This window comes from Nestor notabilis, unplaced genomic scaffold (assembly GCF_000696875.1).
Source record: "Nestor notabilis isolate BGI_N333 unplaced genomic scaffold, ASM69687v1 scaffold9977, whole genome shotgun sequence".
Taxonomy (NCBI): domain Eukaryota; kingdom Metazoa; phylum Chordata; class Aves; order Psittaciformes; family Psittacidae; genus Nestor; species Nestor notabilis.
The window spans coordinates 149,540-170,453 of record NW_009935204.1 but is presented as its reverse complement, the minus strand read 5'-3'; the positions used below and the strand labels follow the sequence as shown (position 1 = coordinate 170,453).

Sequence of the window (20,914 nt, the reverse complement as noted above, 5' to 3'; positions counted from 1 at the left end):
TTTCCCTAGTAACTGCAGAAAGTGATTAAGCTCCTCAATTAAGTGTCATAAGTTGCCTCAACCTGAGTTTTGGTGGCCCCACAATTCAGTTGTGCACTTGTAAAATGTTGATTCCTTTCTCTGTTCATATAGGAAGCATAAAGAGAATAATCATCCCTGGATCTAAAATGAGGCATCTACACACAGCATATACCTACATATAAAGAATAATTAAAAAAAAAACAAAACAAAACAAAACACCAAAAAACCCAGATATGCCCTATATAATCTCAGGCTTCCCTAGAAGAGCAGTAGTCTTCTTATCAGGAGTCTGAAACACAGAAGGGATAAGTTTAAGGAGAAGGTAACCTATGGAGTTTTATGCAAAGGGGCAGAATGGAAATTTTTCAAAACTGAACACTAAGTACAGAAATTAGGATCACTGGAAGGAGAGTGTTAAAAGGTAGATGTAGCTGGTCTCCAGAATCTTGATCTGTATGTGTCATTTGCAGATTGAAAATTTCAAGCCATCTTTTAGTTTCAGCTTAGGAGGATAAACATTTAGAACGAAGAAAGAAGGTAAATTTTTCAGCACCATTGTAAGCAAAGACTTGCTTGGCTCCCAGGAAAAGTTGTTAAAACCTCCTCAGACTAGAATTTTATTTGCCTGAAATCAGTGACTTCATGGAAATAAATTCAGCACCAAGTTGAGCACCAAGCTTTATTTCAATATATGTCTTTTGTTACTTGCAGGAACTGCAATGCTATTTATATGCTCAGCCTTTATTCTGTTAAGCTAGACTGCACTGTCTTCAGCAACTCACAAACGATGTGTGATGCTCCCTGTTTAAATAAAATCCATATTTAGTAAGGGTTGTGTGGACTTTACAATCTATATCCCAACACAGGTCCCTTAAGTAGATCTGTCTTCTAAGAGACAATTTGAGAAAGCCACAGATGTTTGGGGCATGATATATTTCTTTCTTCCCCTATGGCCCTTATAAAAGGGGCGAGAAGATAGACTTATTAAAAGTGAGCTAATGACATGATGTAGGGAGTCTCTGGTTCACTGACTGTTATTACAGCTGTGCCCCCTTACGTACTGAATACCTAGGACATGCTTGGATTTTTGAATGACATTTATCTTTTGAGTTTCAAACATTCCTGGCATAAATAAAGATTTTACGCTTTTCAAATGTGTTTTACAGTTCAGCCCGGAGGCTATTCAAGGATCATTTTAACTCAATAAAACTCCTCCTTTAGGGATATAAAAGGGAAGTGTTTTAACAATGTCACTCCATGCATAGCCTGTTATTAGCTAGAGACGTTCTGCCTGCAAAGCCTTTGATCCCTTTCCCCCTGAATGTCAAGGAAGCTCTGCTGAGGCTTCAAAGTCTGACATACATGAGTCTCTTCTGTGTGCACACAGCGCTCATGTGAATGCTCATGACCTTAGAGAAAGTTCGCAGGGGAAGTTTGTGGCTCAGCTTTGGTTTTTCACTTCAAGTACTTTTAGTTACCTTCTCCAGAGGTCATCTTAAAATTGTATTCAGCAATCAGTGGATAACGGTTTACTCTACTTGCTTCTATTACAGTCTTTAACATGAGGCTACATGCGGATTTTCATTTAATATCTTGGCTTGGTAAAATAGTAAAATAAAGGTAAACAGGATGCTTAGCACTTGGTTAAATAATATTCCTTAGACTTCTGTCTCTCTCTCCCTTATCAGTGCTAGCATTCTCAGTAAGCACTGAGGGAAACAGTCTGTGTTTCTTTTGATGGTAAACAAAGCTATCAACTTCCTTTGCTTCTTCAAGCTATTCCATCTAGAAAATTTTCAGGCTGGGGGCAGCTGGGAAAAAAATGTTGCTTGTTTCTTTGAGTCTGGGGACTATTCCTGTCCATGGGTATTATTAATGTAATAATTATTTTTTTAAAGCAGTTCAATATAAAACCAAATTATAGCTTCAGAGTTATGCACCCCTGCGTGTTACAGACTTCACATACATGCAGCTTTGGTTTGACTCACACCAACTATGTAAGCTGGTTTCAGCCTCAGGATGTGTCATCCTATAAAGAAGAAAAAACTAAACTTTCATGGAAAGGGAAAGCATACTTAGCACATGACTGCTGATGTTATGGGCCAGGTGAATAAATTCTTCATTCCGAAAACTTCACACCAGGAAGCCTGAGGCTCTAACATCCTATAAAGCAAAGTAACAATGGGGTAGGAAAGGCAAAGCAAAATTGTTTATTTTAAACTGATACGGTCTTAAACACATTCAGTGAAAAATATGAAGTATTGCAAAGCTCCCACCATCTCAAACAGAGAACAGAAAGAATAACATTTGTGTTATGAGTACCTTTAGGCTGAATCCTTATGAAAGCATATACAGCATTTGCCTCCTCTCTGAAATAACAGCTGTGAATGCCATGGCACCATAATTTTCAGGTTTTGAAGTGAGTGCCTTGTGCAGCCTGATACTTCCCAAATGGACATGGCGTTTCCACGATTTATTACACATGTGTTGAACACATGAGCAAGTCTAACGTTTTGCTTGCTCTGTGGAAGGCATTTGCTATCTCTTTTAATAAAAAGAGGGAGAAATGAGAATACGAATGTGCAACACTTAATGAAGTTTGCTTTTAATTTAGAATTTATTTCTAAGAGTGAGAAATGAGCTCTGATAATCACTTGTCCAGTGACAGCTGCTGCCCAGAAGGTTTCCTTTCTCTGCACTTGAGATCAAAATCAAGCTGCTGCCTTTTAGTGAAATTCCTGCTTGAAGCTGCTCGTTTTCCCTTTTCCAGTTCCATGCCATCTTTCCCTCATGGCACCTGTGCAATGCCTGCAGCCACTCTGGGGGCTATAACCACAGGCTGGAGACCACATGCTTCCAGGTTCATTTGGGCGCTTATGCCATAATGCAGGTAGTTATCCATTAAAATAGCCATGAACAAATTGGTCTTTAAAATTGTCCTGTTCCTGGGAGAAACTTACTCAGCTCCCCCACACAGCTTTGTTAAACCCAAAGTTACACTGCTTCTATTTGTCCTTAAAGTTTTGTCCTATTTGATTTGTTCCACATTTTAATATGTGTAAATACGCAGATATTGATAGCCCTTTCCTGGAAACTGGGAACCTTTTCACCCACTTCTTTATGACTGTATCCTACTAGGGTCCAGCCTGGATCTGGTGTAAGGATCCAGTCTGCTGACCTGGGTGTCTTGCTGCTGGGATGGCCAGACTCCCTTATGTCTGATCCCTGGTAACAGGGAAGGTGCCTCGTGTTCTGGCTGATAGTCACCTAATGATGTTACAGAATCAGATGACATTTTACAGCCCAAGTCATAAAAAAATATATTGAGCCTGCTTCAGCTCAAGGAGAAGGTGCAGGAACACAAACACAAGTACTGTGCTAGTTTAACTATGTGTCCTGGAGTTTAAAGGGCAAAGGACCGTGTCTGCACGCGCATTGAAGAGGTGGGTAATTGTATCTGAAAGAGGAGTGTGTAGGGTTTAGCAGGCTTCCAAAGTGTTGTTAAAGTGTGACTGTTTCCTCCTCTTTCTGCCTCCTGGGGGGAACCTGGGGACCCAGCACTGACTGGCCCTTCTTGGAATGTGCCTGTCTGAATGGGCTGGCTTCAGCACAACCTTGTAGAGAGAGACAGTGCCTCAAACTGCATTCAGTGGAGAAAGTAAATAGTAATGCAGTCAGAGAAGGCTTGAAATAGTGCAGTTCCTACCTTCTGTGAGCAGGCTTCTGTAAGAAACCCCTTAGATGTCAATCTACAGACAAGATGTAAAGGGTCCAAGGACGAGCAACAGTTCATACAGACATCATGTTAACGTGATCATGCCGTGGAGATGTGACATCATTATACTGATTTGTAAGTCATTACTTAGGGCTCTGCCACAGATAGAATGCTAGTTGGTAGTGGAATGGTTGGGTAAACATAAAGATAGAAATGGGGTTCACAAAACCCCAGATGCTGGGTTGTTGAGTGCAATGTGTATGTGCAGCAGTACGAGCAGGGCCAGACTGAGCCATGTATGTGTGCCTAATGCTTGCACCTGGGTAAGTTCTCTCATATATCCTGATTCTGTGACTCCATTGTGCTAGAGAAACTGCCTCCGAGTGATCAGTTTGTTCATTCAAACACTGGTATTTCCACTTTGACCTGTATGATAGTTCTGTGCTTTGGACACTGGTCCTCTAAAACTTACAGGTTTGGGGTTGGGTCCCAGTGGATCCTACTGTCAGAGGCTGCAGGTTTAATTTTCAAGTGTCATCTTTATTTACTGCTCTTGTTCCACATCACCTCCTAGGGTCATCATAGACGTTAGAGAAAATTTATACACTATATCAGATTAGAGTATTATGATTAGATAGTAATATCATCAGTTTTCTAAAGAAAAAGGAACAAACATTCCAGTTATTCAGCAGTGCAGAAAAAGCTGCAATCTGGGTAATGCAGTCAGTTTTGTTGGCTCAGGTATATTCTTGATCGCAGTCTTTCAGCATAGGTTGGAATATTTTACTCTCTGATTCTGATAGCTGGTTGCAAGCAAAAGCTGGAAAAAGTGGGCTGGCCATGATCATTTTGGAATGAAATCCTTCCTTAAAATTAATTTGTGATCTAGAGACCTAAGCAAGAAACAGCAGGACTCTAAATGTTTCAGCAGTTGTACACACATGGCTTCCCAAAGTTAATACTGGGTTTTCTCTGTCACAGGACAAGGAATTTTCCTCCAGTACATATATATATATATACATCTGTAAGGCAGTCACATATGAAAACAATAACAAGGAATAAGGAAAAAGTCAATCTTCCAACTGCTATTAAACTGGAGAAAAACAAATGATCTGTTGGGGTCAGTTTCACTGGGAAATGAATTTGGGCAGAGTTTTATTGTCATCTCCACTAGATCCTTCATGTTATTTGCTTGCACCTTTAATAGTCACGACTGAGGAGATTTTTACACTTGTGAGTCTAAGCTCCCTGGATCATTGCGTTTGTTACCTTTTCAACATCCGCATTCCCAGTTGTCACAAATGCTACCTAACAACATTGAGCACTCAAAGTACATTTCCCCTCATAACTCTAGGGAGTTTTGAATGTTCATATTAACTGCTTAAACTAGTCATAAACCAGTTAGGCTGTAGTACCAAATAGTAGCCATGTGATGCGTAAGCACACTTGTGTATGCATTGCGTGTGACTGTTGAACTAAACCTCTTAATGCACTGCCACATAAGCCTAAAGTTAATTATAAAAGACCCAATTCTTATTCAGTGAAGAAGTTGAGTACTTATATATTAATCAAAACACCAATAAAAATGTAAATACATAGAGGTATACAAGCCATAGGATTTATCCCAAAATCACCAAAACAGCTTTTACTCAAGTTCTTAGTCTAAAAAAGTACCCTTTTGATGTTTTATCTTAAAATGTACGTTTTCCAAATAATGCATTAGTTTAACATAGCTCTATGTTAATATTGATGCTTTGATATAGTTTTTAAAACTTCAATTTATCCTATAAAGCTTCATAATGTGTCCTTATCGGCTAAGCCATAGTACAAAATTGGTTTTGTTAGTGGGAGCTGCAGACATTTAGAATATTTGTTCTAGTATTCTGTTTTTCCACAATCTAAATCTCTTTTAGTTTAAGAAAGGAAAATATTGAAACCATTTATGTCATCTTGGTCTAACCAAAGTGTGTTCATCAGTCAACCCCATGTGTTAGTAGAGGAGTCATTTCTGGGCGTAAGCAAAGAAACAATTTAATAAGAGAGAGACAGACAGACTTCAGTTGTGCCAGGCAACAGACACAGCAGAAGAGCCAGACCACTTCTGTCTGTCGGTGTGCAGCGGAGTCTGGCTTGAGGAAAGGCAGATTAGAGCTGCAGCTGTGACAGGTTGTGCAGGGTGGCAGCCGCTCCAGGCACAGGATCCTGACTCCCGTCTCTGCCCCATCCACGGGGATCTGCAGGGCTGGCTATCAGGGATGCTTACTTCAAGATTTATCCTTGATCCCTTCAACTCTGCTTTTTTCAGAAAGAGGGTCCTGGTGCTGAAGTCATCCCAGGACCAGCACAGTACAGTTTTGCCTATGCTTCAGAGCCGTAAACCTCACATGGTGCCAGGAGAGGAAGTGCTGGAAAAGAGATTCTTGTGAGGGCTGTCCTCTCCAGGGCTCAGTTTCATCAACAGAGACACAGGCAAATCAAAGTCAACTATTGTTTGTGAAATCCAATCTGAACATACAGAGAGGGTGGGAACAGCAGGAAAATTATTAAATCTGTACCCAGATATTGAGTCTATATTTTCAACATGCTGTGTGCTTCAAAGTTGAAATGTTCAGATGATATACAAGATTATTCAGCAAGATGTAAAAAAAAAAAAAAAACCCAAACCCACAAACAAAATATAAAAAAACAACCCACAAGACTAAAAATTAAGTCACAAATACATATCTTCCCTCTGAATGCAAATAGTATGATTTATCCTCTAAAAAAATAACTGACCACCAAAATATCTGAAGACACTGTTCCTTTATGCACTGAAGATTAATGCCTTAAAAATAGCTAACTTTTGAAATCCACATAGTTAAGATGAGGTGGTTATTTAAACAGATTTGGAATACATAGCTCAGAGGTTCAGTAGCTGTTGGAGTGTCCTGGTGTGCAACGTTGTGTTGCAAAACTCAGATCTGTTCTGTGCATGGAATCAAAGGAGCCTGAAACTTTGTGTTCCCTATGATTACTCATCTCCCCTCCTCTTGTCCATGCAGTAGGATGATGTCTTTTCCAGATACTCTGTATGTATAATTTCTAAGCAGCTTTGGAAACCCTAGGGATTAGAAAAGGTATATGAATGTTTTATAATGTTATTGATAACTGCAGAGCAGATGCTTTTCTAATAAACTGCTGTGAGATAAGTTACTGGTAGCATCTGCAGAGATGGGTGTAAATGAGCTCAAAATAATTAATACTGTGTTAGAAGAAAGCTTTTTTTCAAAGCACATCTGTATTGGAGCATGTAAGATTATTTCAGCCAGCCCTGAGAATGTGTTATAGCACAAATTACCATAATTTATTAAGGGAAAAGCCATTTCTGTTAATCATGTATTAATTATTCATAAAATCTGTATGAATGTTACCTTAATGGGAAGTGTTACCAGCTGGGGTACTGGGCTTGGCAATCTATTCCCATACAAAAAAAAGATGAATAGCTTGACTCAAGACATAAAAATGACTTAAAAGAGCATAAAAGCAGCAAGCATAGGTATATGAGTTAACACAGAGCTGGCTATGGTAGAGCAGTCCAGCCAGCTAACCGCTATGTGTTTTGGCTCCAGCACTGGTTTGTGCCTGAGTGGAATTCAAGTGGGATTACTGAAGGATGTTCATTACAAACCAGCCCTGTACATTTTGCCCTAATGCTTTTCAGTTCTTCAGCAGGCATAGATCTGGTGAGTCTGAGTAAAATAGAAAAAGACTCCTTCCCATTCTACTTAAAAACAAACAAACAAAAATCAAACACACAAAACCCCTCTCCAAAATATGGTTTCAGTAATTTAAATTAAGGATAAATTCTTCCTGCCAGGAAATTTAAAAAAAAACCAACCAAACAAACAAAAAAACAAAAGTACTTTTGCAACTCTTTAATCTTGTCAGAAAGCTATTGTGAACCATGTGCATGTGAAAATGCTGCTTAGAGAATACGTTTCAACCCAGACCAAATGTGGAAGTGTGTATATACGTATGTGCTTATGTAAGTGTATGTAGTTTCCTAAATGCTCCACTCAGTTAAAGGAGGATGTCAGCATATAGACTAGGACTCAAGACTAGAAGGCATGTCTTTAATGGAAGTTCAGCAAAATCAAACACAGAATGAATTTTCAAAAATTTATTTTAATTAAAAGTTCTATTTTTTCTGGCAAGCTCCCTCACAGGAAAGAAAACCCAAACAGAAGGGGCACTGGCTAAGGCATGCAAATGTGTAATGCCTGTAAAGTGCAACTAGTTTTATATGAACAGTAAAAGCTTCGTAGGATTCAGCTGAACTTAAATAGTTTAGATCAGCTAAAGCCTTTTTATTAGGATAGCACAATGTTGAACTTATAAACACACTTGTTTTACATGTTAAGATAAAAGGCTGTTTATTGGTAAAAGATATTTTTTTTTAAATGACAGTTACAACCTTTAATGTGTGATCTGTAAGCTATCATCTGACAAATTTTGGCCAAAGTGATGGAAGAGAAGCATTTGGAATGGGAAGGCAACCCAGGAGAAACAGAAAAAAAGAACTTAAAAGATTGCATAGCTTTCAGCGAGTGTAGGAAATGTAGGCCTAGTCTTGGAACAACTCATAGAGCTGGGTGGTCTAAAGCTGAACTGATGTTCAAGAATCTTAAGTAATTATGATTTTTTTCTGTAGCATTGATAGTACTTCCAAGTTGTGGGTAGCGGGTAAGTCTGTGGCATGCAGTCAATTGTCATGCCTAACTGATTAATACAGATCAGAAATGAGGTTATTTTTTAGTTTAGATTTTTTTTCCTTCAAATTTCGTTTTCAGAGTAATGCGGTAAAGGAGAAGTGTATATGGGAGCAATTTGTATCTGGAGAGCTTACCAAATAATGTTATAAAAGAGTCTGTATTCTGCAGCATGCTGATGGTTATTACTAGCCAGGGATACCAGGAGTTCTTTGTACATAATGCAACCCAGCACCATTTTACACTCGTGTATGAAAATGTTATCAGAGTTATGCAATCTGGTAATGATAATGCTCCAGCATTATAACAAAAAGTAGTACTGGGTTTTTGTTCTGTATTTTAGTATACTTAATGTATTTCATTGCTTGCACTGTAGTAGCAGATCGAAACCATCTGCTGTCTTGCCACTAGTCCTTCAGCTGAACAGAAAATCTCAGCTCATTTTCCTTGAGGCCAGTATCCTTTAAGGCATGTGTACCAGGACTATAATACAGCTGCTGAATGTTGATACAAGTCCAGACCTCTGCTCATGAGTTTTTTAAATGGAAGCACTACTCTTTGCCAAGGACTGGAACAGAGATAAACTCAGTTTGCTTTTCTCTCTTCTCCTCTGCCCCCACCCCTTTTACAGCTCCGTCCCCCATCACAGTCATAAGGAAAGACAGGACATCCAGGAACAGCGTGTCTCTGTCTTGGCAAGAACCCGAACATCCAAATGGGATCATCTTGGACTACGAGGTCAAATACTATGAAAAGGTGGGGAAAAAGGTCAAAGGGCAGGTTTTTGTGCTTGTAATACTGTAATGAAATTATTGCATCTTGCTTACGTTACGGATTCAGGGGCACCCACGTTCACTCATTGTCCTCCCCAGTGACATTATGTGTTGAAACTGTTCAGGTTTTGGTAAGGAGAACATCATGAAAATATGAATTGAAATTGCGAAGTTGTGTTATCTACCAAGTTCATCCCCAAACACATCAGAACAAAAATAGAAATTAATGCAGACAAGCTGTAATACCTGTTTTTTCTTTTTTTCCCCCCTTGAGTACAGTTTGCTCGCTCGGTTCTATTATGCTGTCAGTGTTCATACATTTATTTGTCAGCATCCATGTGCTGGTTCTTCCCTGTGGCACAATTATCTTTTACACGAAAATTATTTGGAAAAGAGATGGGTGATCCTTTGGGCTGGTTTGCACCATGAGAGTTCCTGCTTTTCATGAATAACTGAATTCTTCATCAATTGTATGTAAATAACTACAAACAAAAGACAACCTGCTGTTAAATAGGTTCTGCTTTTTACTGGCATTTTCTTGTATTTACAGCTGTTGATTTCTACATCCCATATAGATCTGTATGTAGGAAAAAATGAATCTTCATAACAGAATGGGGTTTTTTAGTAACTCTTACTGATAGAATTAAAGCGTAAATTGTTGTAAAGACTGTGGAGAGTGGTATTAGACATTTTTAAATTGATCAGAGAGACCTTTTGATAGAATATATTGCTACTGAAGTTGGCAAACTTTGAAAAAATATCAGAAATAATGGTTTAATTTACTTAACATTTACTAATGCTGTTCATATCTAGAAATCAGGCTTATTTCATACGTAGCAGGGAAGATGTGATGCTAATATGCACTTAGAAGCTTCTGTTAAGAAGACTCCAGGGGTATTCAGTTAATCTTTAGAATGTTTTCTCATGAAGCTTAGCAGTGGTACCATGTGGTATTGATAGTCCACACACAATCTTCAGCTGAAGATTGGGGACCGGAAGGCCGTATGCTGAAAAGATTTCTCCCAAATTATTGTGTCATTTGATTTTGGCATAGTTGTGTTGGTGAGCACTTGAAACTTCTAATACCTTGGTTAAAATCTAAACGTATCTACTGCTAAAAGAGGAAGAAGGAAACTAGTTCATTTTCATTAAACTGAGAAATTTTATTTGCATATTTGGGGTTTTTTGCTATGTTTTGAGCATTGTTCTGCACTGACATTGGCTTCTTTCATTCCAGGAAATTATCACCTTTCAATATTGTTGTATGCACAGTCTGATATATAATATATTTCATATATCATAGAAGCATGCTTTTATTCCCAGTGATCATATCTAGTCTAATGGAGCAACTGGTTGTCATAAGACAGCTTCCTAAGACAACCAGTCTTATGAGGCTGGTCTTGCACATGTGTTTCTTCCCTTTGAAGTCTGTGATCAAGAGTTCGTATGCACCAGACAGCTTTCTTAAACCAGAGAGCCAACTGCTTGACAATAGGAGCCAGGCCATTTGGATCAAAAAAAACAACCTTCTGACACCAGTGTTTTTAATGTGTGCTCTGCAGTCCCTAGGGAGTCAGAAATCTGTTCCTCAGGTTTATGAAAGGTAACTAGGAAAAGCAAATCTATTGTCAGGAGGCTTTAATCCATTGCCCATTTTAGCCCTGCAGATTGTAAAAGGTGGAAAACTACTACTGTGTTAAACTTAACCTGAGGCCAGAGCAGCCCATGCTTGGCCATTACTCTTCATTGCTCCTCCAAACACCTTTGGAAGATGTTGCTTTTTAGTCTGAGATCTCTACACAGCCCCACTTACTTCCTCTTTTGAAAAGAGAGTTTTCTTTTCAACTGGTCCAGGCCATTTGATTTTCTGCTTCAAAAATCATCTTGGTCGTGCTCATCAAAAACCCCACTGCTGTTAAGTGGCAGATGCTGGGAAATAAAACTTCTATAGTTAGCAATCTGCGTATTTCTCCTGACAAGTCATACCTGATTGCTGGTAGACGATTTATGTTTAGCCATTATTTCCCTCCTGTTTTACTTTTTTTACTTGCCATACCTTTTGTAATCTCTTAGAAAATAATAAATACAGAATTAGTAGAGTAGTACAGCATTCTGTCATATACCTTGTCCATGCAATTTTCTTTATTTTTTTTTTTTTACTTTGCTAGGCTGTTCTTAAATTTCAAGGAATACGTGATTTTTATGGGCAACTGCATGTTACTGATATTCAGGATGTTAGAATAGGTTTGTAATAGAAATAGATTTTTCTATATCTAAATTATGATATTGTGCAGTTTTTCTAATGTGTTATTGGCATAAAGTAAGTGGAAAATATTTATTTTCTTCAACCTATACAGTTGTTGGGTTGTGGTTTTTTTTCACCAGTGATTGCACTTGTGTAAGCAAGAAAGAGTAGAGAGAGCTTTGCATGATGTTTCTAGAGAAATTAGGAACTACAGTTTTGGGAAATTCTTTTAACTTTTTGGAATGAACCTATGGGGTTTTTATGCGTAATATTATGAAATGAGAGTGGCAGGTTTTCAGTCGCAGTGGTTGGAATAGAATTGTATTTTGTGTAAAAATCTACAGGACTTGGTTATGAGGCCCCAGTTACTATTTATTCCAAGCGTTTGAAAGAAATAGAGTCCTCTTTCAGATGAATACTGTATGGAACTTCTAGGCATTTATTTTATGGTAGGGAATACATTTTATGTTAAGTTAATGGTACCAAGTGACACCCCAGTTTAGACCATAATGCTGTGCTGGATTTTAAGCATCTCATCTGTCAAAGTGTACATATAAAAATTGCCATATATACATGTATTTACTTTTTTTTCTTACACAAGAAGATACTTTGTTTCCTCCTTGTCCTCACTCACATAATTATGTTCTCTGGAAGGAGTATCTTGTTATGCAAAGATAGAAAAAAAACATCTCGTAAATACCATACATAAACTATTAATTGCTTCATTTAAATAGGTGGCTTACAGTTATGCTAACTAAAACTCACACACTTTATTTACATGAAATCTGCTGCAAAAAAATGAGTGAAATTTAGTTGCAGTCTCACATTAGTAAAGTAGGTTTGCCTTTGCCATCATTGAAATTTGTGTGCTCAGTAGACTGGTTAAATCCAGCAAATAAATAATGATATCCAGTTTGTGCTCTTCCTGAGGCTGATAAAGTAAATTATATGCAAATGCACTTAGTTGCTTTAACAACTCTTATTAATCTGGCTTTGAGGGTAGGGAGCTACATAAACTCCACAATGTTTGTAGGAACTGGCATATCGATGAACAGTTCATGCCTGACAATAAGGGAAAGTGGCATCTGGACTGTGGGTTCCTTCCAAAGATGTGTAGTCTGGTTTTGGCCGCTCAAGTTTACATGCAGCTGATGGAGAAAATGTCCTTCCTCATAATATAAACACTTACTGTGCTTATCTGAAAAACTACATACTGTTCACTCTCACTAGTGCTGCCAGCATAAATTTTAGATGTATCCAAAATATGTCTTTTGTAAAACATAGTTTAAAATTATAAAATGTTATTTGCAAATGAAACACCATAGTGGGATTTGCTTCCCAGTAAAGATTGTGTCTGGTAAACTATGCAGGAATACTCAGGAAGAATACACTTTGTGTGTCCAAGTTCAAATTTATCATCAGAGTGTTTGATTAAAGTTCTGCTTGGCAAAGACTGACTCCTTTTTGTATATCCCTCCTGCTTATGGCAGCTATAGTGTTGTATCCCCAAGGATGATAAACTTGGGCTTTTATGTGGTGTTTCACTGATTTGATTACTGGTAACATAAAAAATTACTTACAAAATATGTGTGTAAAAAGCTGACCATAAACTAAGATATCATGACGTCCTCCATACCATTGTTTTAAACATTTATTTTCCAAGTTCCATTGTGGATTATTAACAGACAGGCCATGACTATTTTTCCCTTGCACATATGCATCTGCACAAGAAGGAAATGTTTGCATTTCATAAAAGCAGCCTAAAGTGAGATCAAAATGAATGTGCAGTCATGGCATACACAAAAGTTTTTATGTTTTAAAGACAAGATTATTATGTCTTTGAAATTAAAATAGTTGCCTGTGTTCAACTGAATTATGAGATAAGGAAATCCTGCAAATTATAATACTAGGTCTTTGTTAGTTCAAAAATAAATTTACACAAACGTGTATGCTCCTTAGAATGTGTTTTCTTCCCCTGAATTTATAACAGAAAACTTTTCAGAGAAGTATTAGGAAACTATCAGGAGGTCCAAAGCTGATGTCCTGTTCATTTTTAGTATGCAAAGAAAATGGGCCATGCTTTGAAGACTAGGTCCAGCTCACCCTATCTGAGATTTTGATTCTGGACAGTGACTTTTAGTCACTTGCTTAGCTACTTCTCCCCACATCTCCAACCCCCTTCCCTTCACTGTGATTGCTCGCGTGCATAATGGCATAGTGTTGAATATTATGTGAAGATTCTGAGAATTTCACTACCTGTGGTGTAAAGGTTTCTATTTCTCTTTATATCAAAGACTGCCAAGAACAGAGTAGTTAGGCTTCTGTAGCACCAAAGTGAACAGTTTCTGATATCCACCTACTAACTTAGAATAAACCTAACTTTCTTACTCTAGGCAGCACTGCAGAGCAAACACACTAAAACAACTTTAGTCAGTTGAACTTTTCACACGGTGGTGAGATGGCTTTGACATTGAATTAAGTATTTTCCAACCTCTGTACTTGTGCATTGGCACTTTAGTGTTGTCAAAGCTAAAATGTCAGTACCTTACAAGCTAATGCAATGCCATAAAACGTAGTGGGAATTAGGTGAGACTGTCTGCATCCGACATACGTTAACTTAACGCAGTTTCTGCTTTCAACCAGGCAAAAGTCAATGGTATTAGTGTATTTCAGAGTGTGCAAAATAAAAGGGCAGCATATGAAACCCCCAGCACCTCCAGAATAAAAAAAGTTCATGGTAGGGAACCTAAATAACCAAGATTCTCACAGTTCCCCACATGTGTGGCTGCTGTCCAAGATTTTTCCTGAGGCAGTTCCAGCTGCCATTTTTAGGAAGCCAAAAATGCTCTTTTGGTACAGGATGGCTTTAGTAACATAAGCAATACCTCAGGCTCCAAATGCATGCCTAAATTCTTAGACTAGGTGCTTACAGTGGGACCGAGACATACTTTTAACAGGATTAGCTTTTTACACAGTGTGAACTTACTAAATTACAAAATGGTCAATTTCTTATTTTATATAAAAAGCCATTATGCCAGAAATATGCAACTATTAAGCGGAGTGTGCGCATATCATCTGTACTGGACACATGCCTTGCTCTTTCACAAAAAGCAGTAAGGAGAAAACATGTTTCCTTTCTGGCTGCTAAAGCCAAGACTCTTTCAAGAGTAAGTTCAGTGGGGTTTTGCCCAAATGAGGATGGACTCATCAGTCTCAGTTTTTATAGCATAATAGAAAGCGAGTTATATTCTCCTGTTTGCAGACCTGAGGTGAGGAACCTGAGAGGAGTTTCTTTTCTGACGGTTATAAAGGTAAATACTGTCTTGTAAAACATGAGGCAGTAAAAACTGCATCCTGCAATAGCTCTGCAGGGCCCTAAAATGCCTAAGTTGGACTGTTACAACTTCCAGTTCAGTGCAGAAGGCAAATCTGCTGTATGGCTTTTTTTTAAATAATATGTTAATCTTAATTTGCTTGTTGTATTACAGACTATGGGCAAAATGATGCAAAGCCATTTAATGAAATGTCACATATTCAGCATGTCTAGTGTTTGATTTACAGCAGAAGGCCATAGAAGCTCTAATGATTTAGGGTTCTTCTTAATCAAAAGATTCTTAGCAGATTGAAAATGAATGACTGCAGAAGCATTTGTCAGGCTATAAATATTCAAAAAATATGCCAGTGCTTTCCAGGTGATTTGTAGTAATTTTGTCCCAGCCACCTCTTATTTCTGTTTTTTAGGGTGTGGTTTTAATCTGATAATTTCTCTTCCCAAAAGCAGGAGCAAGAGACAAGCTATACTATTCTGAGAGCAAAAGGCACCAATGTTACCATCAGTGGTCTCAAACCTGATACCACCTACGTCTTCCAAATTCGAGCCCGAACTGCAGCTGGATATGGGACAAACAGCCGCAAGTTTGAATTTGAAACCAGTCCAGATTGTATGTATTTGTTATAATGGTTTATACTGACATCATGTCCAGTTACTGACTGATTTGAATGGGTGCTTTCACTCCTTTTCTGGTTTAGTAAATGCAGCTCATAACTGTTCATGATGTGTCTTTCTGGGTAGCAATACTATATAACTTTATATTTTACCATTAACCTTGAAACATGCTATAAAGTGAATACCATGACTATCACAGGTGGTATTTTCTTTCATTCCCTACTCAACCACTGCCTCGTGCCAGAATCGATACTTTGCTAGACCATGGCTCCTGCCAAGGAAGGAAGTCTGATAGAAAAACAGATTCACAGCCTTACACTATTCCAAGTTTGTGGCCTGAACCCCATGGACTATAAGCCACTGCTTCTAGAGAATTAATTTTGTATTTGTCCATTACTCCTGTGGGTCAGTGTGTAATTCTCCACGCTACTGCAGAGCATTGTTGATGTGTCCTGTGTAGCCTTAACATGAAACTAATATGCACAGGTCAGGAAGGGTGGTCATTCAGTTAAGTAGCTGGTCAGGGAGTTGGGCTGTTTGGATCCCCCCTTCTTTCTGTCACCACACTTCTGGGTAGCCTTTGGGAAGACATTTAGTGGTCTGGTACTCCTTTTCCTTCCTCTAATGCTTAGATTTATTTAGCTGGTTTTAGCGTTATTTAACTGATGTCCTTATAGGTGTTGTTTATGAATTCTGTTATTATACCAGAAAGACTCTTAATGGGGATCAGTCTTAAATGTTACTTTCTCATCACTTGGTACTATGTAGTAAATCACACCTTCTCTTTGCTAGAAGCTGAAAGTGGATTAATGCATCAAAAAGTCAACCTTTGCTTAGGTATCCAGTTACTTATGTAGATTGATGATGCATAATCAAAGACTTTGCTTTTTAGAAGGTTGGGCTTTCACAGAAGATCTGCTGTTCAGAGTTATAACACAACTAAGGACTATAATTCTGATATGCTCTCATAAGGCTTATTCATGTACTCATGATAAGGCTTGAGAACCTATGGTTATAAAAAGTGCTCCACTAAAAGTGACAAATTTTTAACCAAGAGTAGCATCAATCCAAATAGTCTTTCACTTGGCATCATATATTTTTGAGATATGTTATGTATTTCAACCTCACTTATTCCTCCTCCATTTCAGCTCTTATTCTGAAAAGCTAACAAGCTTCTTGTTTAAAAAAAATAGATGCACATCCCTGTTACTGTAACATGCAGCTTTGGAATACTGGATGAAACTGGAACTCAAAATAGGACAAAGAAGTATAGCAAGGAGAAAAAATCAGTTGCAGTGATAGAGGTTAATGAATTTTCTCTGCAAAGTAATATTAAAAGGAAAAAGTAGCTGTCTGAAAATGTGGAAGGTGACAGGAGGCAGTGGTGCACATCTCAATAACAAGCATACAAGTTACACAGACAACAAACTGCATAACTTTGTTCCTATTGCCAAGTTATCATAAAAACAAGAGTGCAGTCGTAGGTCTGAGACTTCTTCCCAAGGGGAATTGTGTGACTTCAAGCAGTCATGTACCCAAACTGTCTAATTTGTGGGGACAACCAGTGCTAACTTTCAGCTCTCTTTGGACAGCTAGCTTGAGAATAGAGCTGAGGAGCCTAATTCTGCTGTGCTTGGTGAAGTTCATGTGTCTGCTGAAGATTGTTCGTAACACCTAAGATCTAAAGATGTCCTGTCATTGTATAGCAGTCTAGCACACCAGAGCTCCATGCTTAGGGACGACAGGGAAGCATCCACTGTAAGGCAGAAGATAGCCCTTCTTTTTTGTATAGACATTAATTAATCATGCCTAGGCCTTTTCTCTGCTTCTGTGTGCTCTGGCTTTTCATAACCTTCACAGGGATACTGTCAAGCTTAACTGGAAAGCTTAATTCATTAAAGCACTTTCCATCATCCAGAAGTGAGAATAAGGGTGACAATTATTGACTGGCTGGGATTTCTTGCCAAGAAAAAGTTCCTTACTGACCATGACAAAATATATATGTGTCATCGTATGTATGTTTGTATTTAGATATATGTTTATATTTAAGTATCAGTTTTAACAATCAGCAAGAGTAAAAATCTGCAGTAGTTGAAACAACTTTGGTAAATTGTCAAAGATGGCTGGGGTCTTTTGTTTTCTTCCCTTGTATTTATTTGTCAGATGACAAATTACTTAAGAGATTAAATCTTTGGCAAGGAACCAAATGCTATAAGTGATGACTTAATCTGTCTGTTCCATATACAAGTGTCAATTGTGATGTAATCAGCATTGTGTTTCGGGGGGTTATTTATATATTTTTGTGTTAACTTTCCAGCATTCTCCATTTCGAGCGAGAATAGCCAGGTCGTAATGATTGCCATTTCAGCAGCAGTAGCCATTATCCTCCTCACAGTTGTGGTGTACGTCTTGATCGGGAGGTTAGTTTTTATCCTCTGGTTTGCACATTTGCTCCTGCTTCCATTTCCCCAAGGGGCCTTGATGAGCATGGCAAATTGGGTGTCATCGGGCAGTAGCATGGCTTGTTTGTACCTACTCCTTTGTCTGCTGCCCAGGAGCTCCTAATGCTGCTTCGTGCTCGGTAATGAGCCCGCTAACGTTAGCAGCCCCAGTCATACAGCAGTTGTTAAAAAATGCTATAAACACATTCTTAGGCAATTGTAAAATTAAACTGTAGGGGTCAAAAATCAACAAATCCTCTCATTAGCCAATTTCCTCAAATTCCCTGAGAATATAACATGCCTCTATAGGGCACAGAGAATGTAAATATCATTAAACTTTCAAACAGGCATTTAATTGTGGAGGAAAAACATTTTATTCTGTTTCCACCTGCAGTTAACACACAAAATTCTCTCTCTATTTTTTTCCCCTCTGTTGCTTATAGATTCTGTGGATACAAGAAGTCTAAGCATGGCACTGATGAGAAAAGACTACATTTTGGGAATGGTCACTGTAAGTTACTGAAGCCTTTTAATGCTTCCAAATCTGTTTAATTCATCCCCTAGATAACTGGTATTTTTCAAATTAAAAAAAAAAAAAGTCATACCTCACTTAAACCAAGGTGAAATTGGGAAGAGAATTATCGCTACTCTTGTGGGTAGGGAGATTTTCCCCAAACAATTATTCTTTGTTTCAAATTCTTTCATATGTGTTCAGAGTAGTAATGAGCAAAACATCAATGTCTATGCTCAAGCAATGTGTGTGGTTAGTAATGTGATATTGATTCCTGTGCATTACTGAAACACAGAGTGTAACTTCAGCTTCCTCATTATCAGCTGTATGAAGTCTAAGAAATGTCCTTTTCTTTACAAAGCAAAATATAAAATCAATGAAACCTGTCTTGATGACTACTGAAGGGACTGTGAAAATTACTCATTTGACAAAGTTGACCCAATAATAGTTTGGAATTATTCTAAGCGGTCCAAAAAGTGACTTGGAGTAGTTTCTTAAATTAAGAATAACTACTTGACATAAGCAAGTATGTCACAAATTAATGGGATTTTTAATCCACCTCTCTTTTCAAACATGTTTTTTTCAAGTCCTGATTCCCCACTCACAAGAATGAGTATGTCTGTGCTCTCTCTGGGTCTCATCTGGGACTAACAAGAGAGCCTTTCTATTGACTTCCGTTGTCTTTTGTATGTAGTTAAGGATGTGAAATTTTGCTCATCCTGAGGAATCTGGGTTACTTTTGAAATGTGTTCAAAAGCCAAACCTGAAGCCTATCTATTTCTGATGTTTCAGTACCTATTTTTATTAAGGCTAAATGGGACTTTATTCATGGCTATTCTGGGTCATTTGGCTGTGCCCTCTGAAAGGAACAGCATGGAGCAAGATCTTACGCAGGGGAAGGAGTGTTGATTTTCCGAGTCTGGGCGCTTGTCCTGGCTACCAGGAAGAAGTAGCCTGCTGTGGCCCATGGCTGGAGGAGAATGTCATCCTGCAGTATTTCAGCTCCTCTCTGATCCTGTATTCTCTCTGCAGTGTATGTAACCCTGCAGCACATTTCCACAGCAGAGGAGCTGTGGATTGTGAAGATTAGAAATTCCATCCATACTCTCTTTAAAAAAAAGAAAGAAATAGTTTTGGAGCAGGAGAAGTTGAGGGGAGAGGAAGGTGATAGTTTAACATTCCTGACTGGGGGGAGGGGGCTATTCTTGGTGGGTTTATCACTGCATTTTGGTTATTTTTCATCTTTATGGGGCAAAGATAATGCCCTTCATAAACACGAAGACTGGAAATTCCTTTCTTTTTTTTTAACCCTACACAATTTGTGGTGTCTAATGAGCATGTTTTTACTAAGAAGCAGTAGTTTGTCTTTGAATCTCTTTCAGCTCCGCATAAATATTCTGCTACACCGTGTAGACCATGTTGAATGTATTGCTTAACATGTTGTAAGGTTAATGTATGTGGGTTTTCTCCGCTTGACAGTGATGCTGTACCTTTGGCAATAAACGTGCTCTTGGTACCATAATCAGATGCCTCCCCACCAAATATAATTGAGTTAACATTTTAATGAGGGATTTACCTGCAGTAGTTGGAAATTAGAACTACTTCCTAATCCCCATGACAATGGAATAACTGTTCTCTGACTGTTCATATTATTATTATTATGTTAAGTTTGGAGCCCCTCCTTATCTCCTGAGAGCCATGAGCATGCATATCCACAACATGTGTGCTCCTTCCCCTGCACTGTCAGGGGATACACAAGCTATACCAGTGGGCTTTGCTTCGTGCAGCCCAACAACTGCTAACCAGCTAGTCCCAAAAACCCCTATACGGTTACATGTGGCCCATAGAATTAATGCTTCATCATCCAAATTTAATGAGGTTGTAAAATAAAAGCAGCCAGTAAAAAAAGTGTCACAGACAAACAACAGGTCAAAATTTGCTCTCCTTACTCCCACACAATGGAAAGTTGCAATCACTATTCTTAAACATGTCAGTGCTGTTAAATTCCTGTGGATTAAATTGCTTTTAATTTGGCTTTAGATATTTATGTACTGTTTTCTGAGTAGTGCCATGCTGATTCACTGTGTAGTAAGAACAGAGCTGACCATGGGCCTGGTATTTCTGTTAGAAATTCTTGAAAATGATTTATTGATTTTTTGCAGATATTTATGTTGGGATTTGTATGCATGTACATGTGTGGCTGTTGAAACTTTATTCTATCAAATTGCAGTCTTTCTCAAAGAATAGAAAAATTGCTCCCATGAACTAAAAAAAGGATAAAGTAACTTCCATGGCTGTCGTAAACTTTCAGCATCTTAAATACAGCAGCTGGTTTATTTCAGTCAGTTTATTCTGAATTACTTTAAAAAAGGCTCCAGCCATGACCTATTCCCTGCAGCCTTATTACAAATCCTATAATATTACTTCAAAGAAGTAAAAATGTTTCACCTCCTCAGATCCTCTCCCTTTGCCTTCTTTGGCTAGGCCCTTTTTTTTTTTTTGCTACCTTTAGGG

The 20,914-nt window shown here is 38.2% G+C and overlaps 1 protein-coding gene across 1 annotated transcript in view; it reads left to right on the top strand.

Moving 5' to 3' along the window:
• Positions 1 to 20,914, top strand: part of EPHA3 (EPH receptor A3) — a gene marked incomplete at its 5' end in the record, with an annotated part of 144,088 nt that overhangs the window by 83,665 nt on the left and 39,509 nt on the right. The window contains 4 exons of the mRNA XM_010017729.1: positions 9,116 to 9,240; positions 15,284 to 15,443; positions 17,766 to 17,868; positions 18,333 to 18,400. Of these exons, the coding sequence (XP_010016031.1) occupies positions 9,116 to 9,240; positions 15,284 to 15,443; positions 17,766 to 17,868; positions 18,333 to 18,400 (456 nt within the window). The remainder of the gene's footprint in view (positions 1 to 9,115; positions 9,241 to 15,283; positions 15,444 to 17,765; positions 17,869 to 18,332; positions 18,401 to 20,914) is intronic.